We start from the raw sequence: 14,514 nt of genomic DNA, 5'->3' as shown, positions 1-14,514 counted from the left end.
CACTGATTGCAACCATAGCTGGGGCATCTCCCTTATTAGTGTGAGCCTAGTATTGGCCTCACCAAGCATGACGAGGAGAGGCTTTAAGAGCTCCAAAGTAGTTTCAGACTGGGTAGTTCCTGCACATATGCCATATTCTCTATCCATCTGCTACAGCAGAGGTGTGGGGAATTTTAACAAGACCTTTTATTCCTGCTTTAATGACCTGGTCTTGGCCTGTGATACCACCAATATGCTAGAGCTCTGAGTAAATGTGTATGCTTTCTGTATCTTAACCCTTTGCTCATATTCATTAAGGACCATCATGATGGTGGCAATGCCGAGGAAAAGAGTGAGAACAATTTCATGTTCACCTCGGGGTGCGACAGAGATGTCATCTGGTCCCTGCAACAATTCGACATATTTTTTTACCATGTAATTTAAGACGATTGCTATCTCTATACCAGAGGACGCTCCATCTGGTACAAATACAATGAGAGGCTGGTTGTTATGCATACTGATGTTTGCGTAATTGCTGCTCCCTCTGAATAGGCCTGGTGGGAGTTGGGGGGTGAGGGCAGGGCATAGCAGTGGGATGGGCAAGGAAAAAGAGATGGGTATTAATGGAGGAATGGAAGCAGGTGGTGAATGTGATTGTTTTATGTGCAGTTAGTTCCAGTGAAGGGTATGAAGAAGGGAAAGGTATGGGAGCGTGACTGGGTGCAGGGTGACAGAGACAGAGAGGGATAGTCGAGATTGGGAGCATAGAGGGAGGGATAGGACATCGTAAGATATGAGGCAAGCAAGATAACGTTGGGCAAGACAATGGAGGGGTTAATAAACTAGAGTGAGAAATTTAAATAGATGGTGACCGTAGACAGGGAGCCAGTTGAGTTGGCAAAGTAGAGCAGAAATGTGGGAATTGTCGGGGAGGCTAAAATTATACAGGATGCGGCATTTTGTAACTGTTGGAGAGGAGTGAAGGTGTAGGTATGAAGGCCGAGGAAAAGAGAATTGCAATAAAACGAGGGAATGAATCATAATCTTTATTTGTCCTTGATCAGTCCAATGAGCTATGAAGCTCTTTTCACAGATGTTCAGTAGGAGTTTAGCAGCAGAGAGCGACATGGGGAGACGGATTTTACGAATATTTAACAGGTGAAAGTGGCAAGTGGGGGTAGTGGCAGAGATGTGGCCAATCACTCCATGCAGGGCTCGGAGTCCTCTCGGCCACAGTTATGCCCTCCCTTACTCTTTGAGTCTTTCGGTAAAGTCACGTAGATAGAAGAAAAAAGAAGAAAAAAATCACGACGTTTCGATCGCAACAAAAGCAATCGTCTTTACCAAAAGACCCAAAGAGTATGAATTCCTGCAGTCACGAAAGCTTTAAGTCAAGATAATGCCCTCCCTTCTCTATGCTAATGAAACTTGGATCCCTTTAAAGGAAAATCTGCACTGGTTCTATACATTTAGGTTTTAATCAGACTAGATTGTTTGAGAAGCTCACATATCCTTGAGATATCTGGGCACAGTTACATAAGTGAGCTCCTCCAGAAGACGAGGCTGCATTGGCTGGGTCATGTAGCCCATATGCCCAGCCACCACATGCCCAAGCTGCTTCTGTTTGGCCGGACAGACGGGGGATAAATGGGCACTGCACGGGATGGAGAGGACATGAACTGATATGATACTGGATGATCTGAAGTTGAATGGACTTGCCGACAGCTAGTGCCAACAATATCAAGATCGGCTTCTCTGAAGGAGGCTCCCAAAATATGCTAACAGGAAGTTTGAGGCAGTTGCCCTGCAATAACAATGCAGGCAGAAAATACTCCTGGTTGGCACAGTGGGGAGCACAGGCAGTGCATCTGTCAGTCATCTCAGTCAGTTATTTATGACACCTCCTGTAGGGTCGACCCGTGACCTTCTAGTGAGAGTGCCCCTACTCTGGCACAAGCACCGTGATGGATGGCGACTGGTGTTCTCTTTCGGAATTTGTCTGCATTGTTTCCTCCAGGTTAGCCAAACATCCCGATGTATCAGGACCATCTTAGAAGTGTGTGTTCAGACGCAGTGTATCACGGGTACACTTGAATTTTATTCACTGTTGTGATAAACTGTAGGGCTGTGCCTTCTCTCTGTGTGAGCTGGTGGATGAAGGGAGTTTCCTGAACATGAGAGAATTCTTGCTCGACTGGTTGGCCATCTTTTGATGAACGACTGAATCAGCAGCTCATTTCAACCAAATTTTAACATAATTATTTAAATGTAGCGCCATTATTAAAGCGCTACGTGAAAGTTAGCTTGTAGGTTGAGTGGCATTTAAGCAAAGGTAACCCCCCCTGGGTATCTCGTGACCGGAGGGGTGGACCCCGGCTAGGGGCGGAGTGAGCCCCGACTCGGGCATAAAAGCCAGTCCTCTCAAAGGGACCGGCAGTTGTCGCCCACTCGAAGAATTGAAGCCCATGGGGGAATAGGACACGCTGGCCGGATATCGGGTGGAAGGGGCCGTACCCGGGACAACTGTTATTGCGTTTATTGTTAATAAACGTGTTGCCCCCAAGAGGAAGTCTCCTACAAGTTTGTACCCACTACATAAACATGCGAGAAGACGGGTCTGGAGGAGATGCATGGCAGAGGCTTGGTGGATAAAAGCTCTGGAGGCAGTTCAGTGCACAGAGCCACTAAGCATAAACTTCTCCCAGCTCGTCCAACACCACCATCAGCAGGAGTGAGCTGAACAGTGAACCCAGCTGTAAGTGCAGATAACTCGCGCATTTTTTTATCTCATTAAATTAATAACTTTTAAAACGTTATGAATATTATTTCTACATGGATGATGGCAGCGGGATTTTACCCTGTTCAAGTTTCTTATACGGGTCGAGGCAGTGGTAGAGACCCGAGACGACTCTTAGAGCAGCGTTTTGGGGGAACCAAAGGGTGAAAAGATCCAGCCTAGGCCTCTCATCCCTCCTCAGAGCGATAGCCAGCATGAGGCCACAGTGCTGTTCTCCAATCTGAATTGTTGTGAATATAATGCACTATGCAGCTATGCTGAGTCTGTGTTGGTTGTATGTGTAATGTAATCTGAGACAACTTCACTGCATTTAGCATCTGGATGACCAAGAGTGTGGAAGGTCAAACTAAACTATTTTCGATTTTACCACGTAATGCCCACTTAGCAATATAGCTTTTTTTCAGAAGGGGCATGACCACAAATGATAGCTCAAAGAAGTGGCTTATTGTGTGGAACTTCATAGCAGCCAAATACTCTCTGGGTATGTTTCTAAATGTGGAGGGTAAAACCGGAGGACCCTTAGAAAAATCCATGCGATAACATGAAACTCCAAATATACAGGGTTCAGGGTTGGGATCGAACCCACGACCTTGTATACCAGGCGAGGAAGGTAATATCTCGCCACCGTTAAGCTGTCTTATATATGAATAAATTGGTGTTGCGTAGGTAAACTCTTTAATGTCATGGTATGGCTGAGTTTACCATAGTTTTAAGCAGAGCTATGCAAGCAAAGAGTAAAACTGCTCAAATCCCTAAAAAAGCTTCCACGTTGCTTTGTTGTACCCTTACGTGTCCTTGCGTGTGCCACGCTGCCGATTTCCCTGCAACGTACTTCACCGTGGTGAGAAAAATCAGTGAATGGTGCTGGAAACGGACCAGCCACCACGCAGTCCATCTTTCTTGGATAAGTAATTAATATTTGTCACCGGGCTGAGATTTTGCAAGGTGTTAGACGTGACGTCTTAGCGTCACAGGATCACATTTGAAAAACATAGGCGGTAATGTGTGGTGTCTGCAGTGAATGGGTCACTCACAAGATGCAGTGGGCAGCAGTCAGCACCCAATCACTTTTGAGGAGGACGCCTCCGCACGTGTGGTAGATATCATCAGGACTTTCGGGATACCATGCAGTTGCGAGTGAGATCTGCAATGACATCACAATATACGTGAGAAGCTGTATCATATCACAAAAGAACAGCACGCATTTATTTGTCTGTCATAATGATGTTAGTACGATCGATATAGTATATATTGATTTTCACCCTTGCTGTGTTCAGCCACCAGACTGCTGAGTGGAGCAGCAACGGCCCAGGGAAACCACGTGGTGCATCTCTCGCGTTCCAGAGAGATCCGGTTTACTGGTAGGAACGCAGTGGACCAGCCTACAATAGATTATTTCGTCCGTCCGTCCGTCCAATGTCCGATTACGTGTAGCAACATCGCCCCCTACTGAAAACACTTGGCATGACCCTACAAAAACCTTTAGACTCTGTGAGGCTTTCCTGGCTAAACAAGTGTAACATTCCCTTATAATTCCCTCAGATAGCTTTTAATTAAAACATTTAAATTAATGAGGCTTTCCTGCCTAAACACGTGTAACATTCCCTTATAATTCCCTGAGATAGCTTTTAATTAAAACTTTGAAATTAAATTAAAAAAAAACTCACAGCGCCCTAAAGCCTACAGCTAGGCCTAAAGCTTAGAACTAGGCCTCACAGTCTCCCTTCGTATCGTACCCCTGCGTGTGTGAAAGGGAGTTAATGTTTAACAATGTTACATTCCCTGATGTTTTAAAATATAAACATTTACATTTAAAGCTTTTACATTAATAATTAAAACATTAAAATTATACATTAATAATTAAAACATTTAAATTAAAAATTAGGTCACAGCGCCCTAAAGCCTACAGCTAGGCATAAAGCCTAGAACTAGGCCTCAAAATCTCCCTTCGGATCGTCCGATTAGGTGTAGCAACATCGCCCCCTACTGCAAACACTTGGCAGGATCCTACAATAACCTTTAGACTCAGTGAGGCTTTCCTGGCTAAACAAGTGTAATAATACATTATGTTTATATTCTTTGGTTATTCGTTCCTACCAGCCCACCCCGCAGGGTCCTGTTTAAATCCTTTATATTAAGTTCACTTGCTTGCTTGCTTGCTTACGAACGTGCAAATCTTTCGGTCGTTTTTTAACCCACTTCTCGTGATCCAATCGAGCTGACATTTTCCACACAGACTCGTTGTGCGTGACAATTACTTTTCATGAAATTTTTTTTCCAAAATTTTACACTTTTTAGGACAAAAATATTATATTTAATTACCAATTGCTTAATGGTGGCATGCAATCATCTGACCCATAGGTGGCAGCCATCTCAAGCCAGAGGACGAGAGGACTCTAGCCGCCACGCATATAAAGGATTTATAGTGAAAAACTTTGTTTTTACGGGTTAATTTGTTTTACGAATGATCCCGTTTATCCAGTTTCTTGGATATTTTCCGTAGAGATTCACAGAGACTCATAGGGATACATTGAGTCTCATAAAGATACACCGAGACTCATAGATATGCATAGAGCCTACAATGATCAATAGAGATACATACAGATTAAGTGTTGAATTGATTTGATTGTTTACAAGGGTGGTCCTGTTTAGCCAGTTCCTGGCAATTTTACACGGGAAATCCGTGGTGCGTGAGTACAGCATTAATAACAAAACAAAGGCAAAACACATAAATAATCCTTATGAATTATTTCTCAATACACGAGGAATGTAACGGTCATAAACCAAAAAATTATACCAACATAAACGAGTGAAAATATGATAGCAAGAGGCCACAAAAAAAGTTAAGTATAGGTGCAATATAGCTCTGCGCTTTGGTTTAATCGGGAAGTAAAGAGGGGGAGTGAAGGGAGGGATACCGAGCTGTATATGAGCGGCAAGGCAATTCCAGAATCGTGGAGCAGCAACACGGACAGACTCTTTTAGCAAACAAAGTTTTAAGAAATTGAATTTTTAGTAGGGATAAGGAGGCACTTCTGAAGTTACAAGAAGGAGTTAAATGAACTCAGTGGTACTTTAGGTAATTTGTGGATTTGTTTACGAGGACCAGTAGGGTGAAGACAACCCAGTGATGTTTTTTCCAGATATCAGGGTGGACAAATTTTAATTAATGTCGAGGTTGTAATGTTGATTTCCATAGGGGGCGTCTAGGGACGCAAATAGAGAGTGGAGCTGCTTGTCTCTCCAGTCTGTGGTAGCATCAGCTCCTGGGGCGTGGACTACACCGGTTAGCTCATCATAACTCTAGCCATTTCAGACTGGTACCTGCAAAAAATATCTATTACAGGGCCCTGAAAAAAACTTGAGTATGGATAGCCGACTTCAGGATGAAAACGCAGAATAACATGAGGGACGTTGACGTTGTAAGAGTGAATGTGACAATATTGGACAAATTCAAGTCAATGGGGGTGCTTATAGGTAGTTTGATGTTTTTTAACTGCTTGAGTGTCTTTCAACACAAGCAGTGTGCAAAGCATGCAATTTCCATATCAGACCACACGCGCCATTTTTATCTGATTTCATGTTGCAATGACACTAGCAAGTGACACAGAAGGATCGCAGATAAGCTACTGCAATACTATAAAGCAGGGGTCCTCAAACTACGGCCCGCGGGCCACATGCGGCCCGCCGAGGAAATTTATCCGGCCCATGGTCACTAATTGGGCTGCGCTTGTGAGCACTAATTGGGCTGCGCTGGTGAGCACTAATTGGGCTGCGGTGGTGGGCACTGATTGGGCTGCGCTGGTGACCACTAATTGGGCTGCGCTGGTGAGCACTCATTGGGCTGCGCTGGTGAGCACTCATTGGGCTGCGCTGGTGAGCACTGATTGGGCTGCGGTGGCGAGCACTGATTGAGCTGCGGCGGAGGGCACTCATTGTGCCCACCGCACTGCGATCTGTGAACAAAACTGCAGGTGTAATTAACTTTTTAATGGCACCCGCACCAGTGTGAGCCTGGGGTAAAAGCGGAGTTCCCCCAATCAGACTGCATTGATGGGCAGTGCAGTCTGTATGTCTCTGTGTGGGCAAAGTTATTGCTGGTATATTGTTTTTGTAGCGCTGTATATATATATAGGTATTTTACTAATAGCAATTTTGACTCCCTAGGAAACAATGATGTCAAGAAAGAGAAAAATTGACTCGGAGTGTAGGATATTCAAAGAACAGTGGACTTTTGATTACTTTTTCATGCAGTACAAGGAAAGAGCTGTGTGTCTGATATGCCAGAATATAGTGTCTGTGTTCAAAGAATACAATTTACGTCGACACTATGAAACTCAACATGAAGATAAATATGATTGTTTGGTCGGAGAAGTGAGAAAAGATAAAATATTAAAACTGAAAAATACATTAACAACTCGGCAAAATACTTTTGTGAAGCAGAAGCAGCTAAATATTTCATCACTGCGAGCAAGTTTTCAAGTTGCCAAGCTAATAGCGTGCACTGGCAGACCATTCGTGGAGGGAGAATTTGTTAAAGAATGCCTTCTTTCTGTTGCCAAAGAGATGTGTCCAGAGAAGGCCGATTTATTTAGTACAGTGAGTCTTTCAGGACCTACAATTACACGGAGGATTGAAGAAATGGAAGACAATTTGCATCAGCATTTGCAAAACTCCACAAAAAAACTTTCCTATTTTTCCTTGGCACTCGACGAAAGCAATGATGTTCGTGATTCTGCACAACTTCTAATTTTTATTCGTGGGACGAATGACTATTTCGAAGTCACAGAAGAGCTTGCTGCACTGCAAAGCATCAAAGGAACAACTACAGGAGAAGATATCTATGAAAAGGTTTGCCAAACTGTGCATGGTTTGGAGCTGAACTGGGCTCAACTAGCCAGTGTGACAACTGATGGTGCTTCTAGCATGGTGGGGTCTAAGAAAGGAGTAATTGCTCGCATTAACCAAGAGATGGACAAACATAACCATTCTCGTCCAATAGCCATACACTGCCTCATCCACCAACAAGCGCTGTGTAGTAAATCACTGAAGTGGGACTCTGTTATGAAAATTGTGGTATCTTGTGTTAACTTCATTAGAGCTCATGCACTAAACCACAGACAATTTCAGGAATTTCTGTCTGAGCTAAATGTTGACTATGAAGATGTTCTGTACTACACAGAAGTCCATTGGCTGAGTCGAGGGAGAGTTTTGAAACGTTTCTATGACTTACTTACACAGATTACAGCTTTTCTGCTTTCAAAAAACAAAGAAGTACCAGAGTTCAATGATGCAGAATGGAAATGGCACCTTGCCTTTCTGACAGATGTAACAGAGCTACTCAACAGTTTCAATGTGCAACTTCAAGGAAAGGGGAAGCTCATCTGTGATATGCAATCACATGTCAAAGCATTTGAAGTAAAATTAGGCCTTCTCATCAAACAAGTGAAGGAGGAAAACTTCTGCCATCTCCCCACAACTCAAAATCTGTTAGCGGAAAAACCATTGGTTGCATTCCCAAACAAAACATGTGGATTCACTGGAAAAATTGCAAAAGGAGTTCCAATTTAGATTTAAAGAGCTTCATCTCCATGAACAGGACATACAGCTTTTCCGTAACCCATTTTCTATTGACATTGCAAATGTGGATACAATTTACCAAATGGAACTGGCTGAACTGCAGAATTGTGACTCTCTGAAAGATGCATTCAAGTCAAGCAGCCTTCATAATTTCTATGCATCTCTCCCCTCTGAGACATATCCTCATCGCAGGAACCATGCACTCAAAATGGCAACCATCTTTGGCAGCACTGATGTCTGTAAACAGACTTTTTCCAGAATGAAACATTTGAAATCTCCAACCAGATCTAGACTAACGGATGCACACTTGCATCACTTGTTACGACTAGCAGTGACAAATATGGAACCGGACATTGACCATCTCATTAGCCAAAAGCAGGCCCATATTTCCCATTGAAATACTGGCAAGTTTGTTGATTTAACTTTACTTGTTCTTCATTTTAAATATTGTATTTGTTCTCGTTTTGTTTCTTCACTTCAAAATAAGATATATGCAGTGTGCATAGGAATTTGTTCATAGTTTTTTGTAACTATAGTCCGGCCCTCCAATGGTCTGAGGGACAGTGAACTGGCCCCCTGTTTAAAAAGTTTGAGGACCCCTGCTATAAAGGATCAACACAATTTGGTTCGAGTTGTTACGCAGTCACCAAAGCAATTACTTCATTAACATATCTCAGGTCATGTATGATAATCTAATATTGCCATGAAGTACTCGTAATTGTACTTGTTTCATCACGTTATATTCCATATATAAAATGAGATATTGTAAAATAAAATAACATAATTCATGCAATTAAATTAACCTCAGCGTCAATTCCTGCCACTCCATGCTCCCTTGTGGACGCACATTAATGACGTCACACTGTCTCTTGAAGGTCCAAGATTGGAGGAATTTTTCACAGTTCTGGCTTCATGACATTGTTGTGACAAGTAGTAATAAAATTTCACTTTCGTTCACGTGATAACTTTATTTGTTGCTTGTGTTGGGTGGAGGAGGGTTTATAACACGCGTAATTATGAATCATAACATTGGTCGTGGAAGCCAACGTGTTACATTTATACAGATGATCTTATTATAACAAAAATACATTAAACTGATTTTCTCAAGTCACCCTCTAACTCACCCACCTATTCACTGACCCACTCCCTCACAAAACTTTCTTCTATTTCGCTTGCACTCCTCTGGAACTTTCTCCCATCATTGTCTCTGTTCCCAAGCGCTTATAATAACAACCTTGCTCAATACAAAAAAACTCGTTCACGTTGCTGTTTGTTGCTGACCCCTTGACATGTTGGGACTTTGTGCCTGTGCTCAGCAGCTGTGTTTACAAAAAGAGGAAGTACTGCATTTGCATGATGTGTACACGTGTACAACACAAGCGACTGTGAGACCCAGCTTAAACTATGCATTGCGTTTAGTGCCGCAAATACTTTTAAGAATCTTTGATTAAAATTCAATGAAGTGTTAACTTTTTAGCTCAGTCTGTCTGTCTTTAATGGGGGGTTGCGATACATCTCTAAACTATAAACAAAACTCGAGTATGAAGTTTAAATTGCGACGATGAACTTACCCTAGAGAAATTAGGTCCCTTTGCTCACAGAGTTATTTACGAAAAACTTGGCGACGAGAAACCAGCACTAACAGTATTCACCTTGTATAGGTTAGCACACAGAACCTGCCATCCACGGGCCATCAATTCGATTCCATCTCCTGGCGTGGCACTTTAAACAATGGTGCCACTTACAATCAGTGCATTTATTACCAAATTATACTGGCATTGGTTATGGGTTCCTGATATTGGGAAACGGTAAATTTTCCTGAAAATAATTTCTGATTTACACTTGTTATTGGAATTTAACGTGTAAAACATACGATAGCATTTAACTAGGGTGGCCTGTCGGGTTTGAACCCTCTGGACCTCCGTAATAAGTGGCAAATGCAGTACCAGTGGGCCATTTCACCACCCTGCACACCGGAGGTTTTGTTGATGTACTCTTACCTGCCAGGGCCAGCTGTTGGGTGTCGCCTCATCACCGTTGACGATGCGGCCCTGCTGGAGGTTAATTTTGATTCCTTGAAGCTTCAGGTTGCGCCGTGACGCAGCTCCATCCTCCTGGGCTGAGATAAAACCTGGGACACGGAGACAGCAACGCGATATTAATATCATAATTCAGAATGTGTAACCCGCTTTTTGTATTAAGAAATTGATATTTAGAGGTGCGGAGAACAACAGACAAGTGGGAAGAGCAGCCAGTGCCGACGGTAATAATTATATAATTTCCCAAGCGTTGTGGTCCAATATTGGTATGTTGTACCAACTCCTTAAATTCGTGTTTCTACATTTGGGAGGAAACTGGAGTGCCCGGAGAAAACCAATGCGTGCGGGAAGGGTAACACTCAATCTCCAACAATTTCCCAAGCTGTGATCCTATGTTGAAATGTTTCGCCAACTCTAAGTATAAAAGTGTTTATGCATTGGGGTGAATCAAAATTCCATTGCGTACGTATGTTTATGTCTATGTGTGTGTATGTCTAGTGGGGAGTGGGAATGTAGTGGTTAGCGCAATGCGCTACAAACCCGGCGATCCCAGTTCGATTCTCGCTCACGGCCAACACCAGTGACGATTATCTGAACCGGTCATGGACCTACCCTAGGTCGACTCAGCCTAAAATGAGTACCTGGTGCGGTGTGTAAACATCGCCACTCGGGAGACAAATGCGACCGTGCATGGTGCTGACCACCCACCCCCTCGTGTGCCTTTCCGGCCTTCATAGGTGCTCTCTAAGTGCACTTGCCCCAACAGTCTGTTTTGGCTATACGAGGGCTCTTTGCCGTTGTATGTCTGTGAGTCGGGAGTGGTAGGATAGTGGTTAGCGCAATGTGCTACGAACCTGGCGACCCAATTTTGATTGCCTCTCAAGGCCAACACAAGTACTTGGTGCGGTGTCTAAACGTCACCACTTGGGTTTGAAAGGCGGCCGGGCGTAGTGCTGGCCACCTGCCCCCTCGTGTGCCGTGCCGGCCTCCATAGGTGTTCGCTAAAACACTTACTCCAATAGCCTGTTACAGGCTATATGGAAGAATCTTTGTCATTGTGAGTGTCTGTTTGTCTGCGTGTAAGTTGGTTTGAGTCTTTCTGTGTGTTCGTGTCGTTTGTATCTATAAGTTTGAGAAATTAAGTGGTGTGTGAGTGTCTGTAAGTGTATGTGCAAGTTGCTTAGTATACAGTGAGGGAAAAAAGTATTTGATCCCCAGCTGATTTTGTACGTTTGCTCACTAACAAAGAAATTATCAGTCTATAATTTTAATGGTAGGTTTATTTGAACAGTGAGAGATAGAATAATAACAACAAAATCCAGAAAAACCCATGTAAAATTTTTTATAAATTGATTTGCATTTTAATGAGGGAAATAAGTATTTGACCCCCTCTCAATCAGAAAGATTTCTGGCTCCCAGGTGTCTTTTATACAGGCAACGAGCTGAGATTAGGAGCACACTCTTAAAGGGAGTGCTCCTAATCTCAGCTTGTTACCTGTATAAAAACACCTGTTCACAGAAGCAATCAATCAATCAGATTCCAAACTCTCCACCATGGCCAAGACCCAAGAGCTCTCCAAGGATGTCAGGGACAAGATTGTAGACCTACACAAGGCTGGAAAGGGCTACAAGACCATCGCCAAGCAGCTTAGTGAGAAGGTGACAACAGTTGGTGCGATTATTCGCAAATAGAAGAAACACAAAAGAACTGTCAATCTCCCTCGGCCTGGGGCTCCATGCAAGATCTCACCTCGTGGAGTTGCAATGATCATGAAAACGGTGAGGAATCAGCCCAGAACTACACGGGAGGATATTGACAATGATCTCAAGGCAGCTGGGACCATAGTCACCAAGAAAACAGTTGGTAACACACTATGCCGTGAAGGACTGAAATCCTGCAGCGCCCGCAAGGTCCCTCTGCTCAAGAAAGCACATATACATGCCCGTCTGAAGTTTGCCAATGAACATTTGAATGATTCAGAGGACAACTGGGTGAAAGTGTTATGGTCAGATGAGACCAAAGTGGAGCTCTTTGGCATCAACTCAATTCGCCGTGTTTGGAGGAGGAGAAATGCTGCCTATGACCCCAAGAACACCATCCCCACCGTCAAACATGGAGGTGGAAAAATTATGCTTTGGGGGTGTTTTTTCTGCTAAGGGGACAGGACAACTTCACCGCATCAAAGGGACGATGGACGGGGCCATGTACCGTCAAATCTAGTGTGAGAACCTCCTTCCCTCAGCCAGGGCATTGAAAATGGGTCGTGGATGGGTATTCCAGCATGACAATGACCCAAAACACACGGCCAAGGCAACAAAGGAGTGGCTCAAGAAGAAACACATTAAGGTCCTGGAGTGGCCTAGCCAGTCTCCAGACCTTAATCCCATAGAAAATCTGTGGAGGGAGCTGAAGGTTCGAGTTGCAAAACGTCAGCCTCGAAACCTTAATGACTTGGAGAAGATCTGCAAAGAGGAGTGGGACAAAATCCCTCCTGAGATGTGTGCAAACCTGGTGGCCAACTGCAAGAAACGTCTGACCTCTGTGATTGCCAACAAGGGTTGTGCCACCAAGTACTAAGTCATGTTTTGCAGAGGGGTCAAATACTTATTTCCCTCATAAAAATGCAAATGAATTTAAAACATTTTTGACATACGTTTTTCTGGATTTTTTGTTGTTATTCTGTCTCTCACTGTTCAAATAAACCTACCATTAAAATTATAGACTGATCATTTCTTTGTCAGTGGGCAAACGTACAAAATCAGCAGGGGATCAACTACTTTTTTCCCTCAATGTGTATGTGACAGAGTGTATGTGTGTGATCGCGTTTGAATCTGTCTGTGTGCGTGTATTCTTTGTGTGCATATGTCTGGGGAAGAGTGATAGAGTAGCGGTTAGAACTCCGTGTTATGAAGCGGAATTCGATTTCCCGCTCACGGGTAACACCAGTAAGGCTATATTATAACGATTGTCTTTGTCTGTGTGAGTCTGTGAGTCTGCGAGATACTCACCCTCACTGAGCAGCAGCACCAACAGGAGACTGAGGATTTTCACCGTGCACATATTTGCCTCTGAGGTCTCTGGGATTTCGTGTCTGTCCACTACCACCGAATGCACTGCTATTTAAACCTGTGGCCTCCTTCTCCTCTCACCTCCTCTAATATCACTCAATACCCCCTGTCAAAACACTCTCAGCGTTCACCCCCATCTCTGACACCCTTTCATTGCATGTGTTTATGAATTTGCATACTGCATAAGCACATTGCATCGTGCAGTGGTATTATGCAGATAATACTGAATTCATATCCGTAGTGCCATACATGATGTGCGTGTCCTCGTGTTTTACAATAGTGGGTGGATTTCCTTCCTGATTCCGGCTGATTTGGGTTGTTTTACCTGGCGCTTTCATGGATGTGGTGCAATCGCAACCTTCCCTCATTGTTTGTCCTGAGCTAGACAAATACCCACATAGCTGCATCACGTCAAAGCAATTTCATTTATTTAACGCAAGATGCAACATGTTACACGTTTACTTTTAGGTCAATGAGTTGTATAGATTCACACTCTTGAAGTTCCAGCAATATATTGTTTTTATGAAAATTACTTTTTTTTTTTCAAATGTCAAAAAGCTTTAGTTATAAATTCTTTTAGTGAGAGCGAGAAGTTGTTCATGTCAAATTGTGGTGGACTAGGCATAGCAGATAGATACTTTGAAGGTAAATCAAATATATTAGATTCTCTCAGGTGAACCTGTTTGGTATACTCTTAGGTTTTTTCGGTAAAGTAACGTAGGTAAAAAATAAAATAAAAATAAAATAATAATATATGAAAATAAATACATTTTCATCTATTATTATTATTATTTTATTTTTATTTCATTTTTTACCTATGTGACTTTACCGAACAAAACCTAAGAGTATGAATCCTTGCAGTCACGAAAGCTTCAAATCTAGAACTGTTTGGCATATTTGGACCAATGTCAAGATTTTTTTTTGTGATACTGGTAAGGAGAATGACCTACGTTTTGTACTGGATAATATCTGAAATCAGTAGAAACATGTTCCATTCATGTGGGTGGAAACTGGTCTGCATGCAAATGTAATGCGAGCGTAAGCGAGGTC

General features: G+C 43.0%; 1 protein-coding gene across 1 annotated transcript in view; it reads right to left on the bottom strand.

Annotated features, from left to right (window-relative positions):
• The window catches only part of LOC144737503 (elastase-1-like), a 55,337-nt gene extending 41,721 nt beyond the window's left edge, over positions 1 to 13,616 (bottom strand). Inside the window, exons 1-3 of the mRNA XM_078620221.1 lie at positions 13,405 to 13,616; positions 10,357 to 10,487; positions 3,811 to 3,920 (exon numbers count right to left, since the gene is read on the bottom strand). Coding sequence (XP_078476347.1) covers positions 3,811 to 3,920; positions 10,357 to 10,487; positions 13,405 to 13,456 — 293 coding nt within the window. The 5' untranslated portion in view covers positions 13,457 to 13,616. The remainder of the gene's footprint in view (positions 1 to 3,810; positions 3,921 to 10,356; positions 10,488 to 13,404) is intronic.
• Positions 13,617 to 14,514: the final 898 nt, after the last annotated feature.

This window comes from Lampetra planeri, chromosome 70 (genome assembly GCF_965212315.1).
Source record: "Lampetra planeri chromosome 70, kcLamPlan1.2.h2, whole genome shotgun sequence".
NCBI classification, from domain to species: domain Eukaryota; kingdom Metazoa; phylum Chordata; class Hyperoartia; order Petromyzontiformes; family Petromyzontidae; genus Lampetra; species Lampetra planeri.
This window is presented reverse-complemented; position numbering and strand designations above follow the sequence as displayed.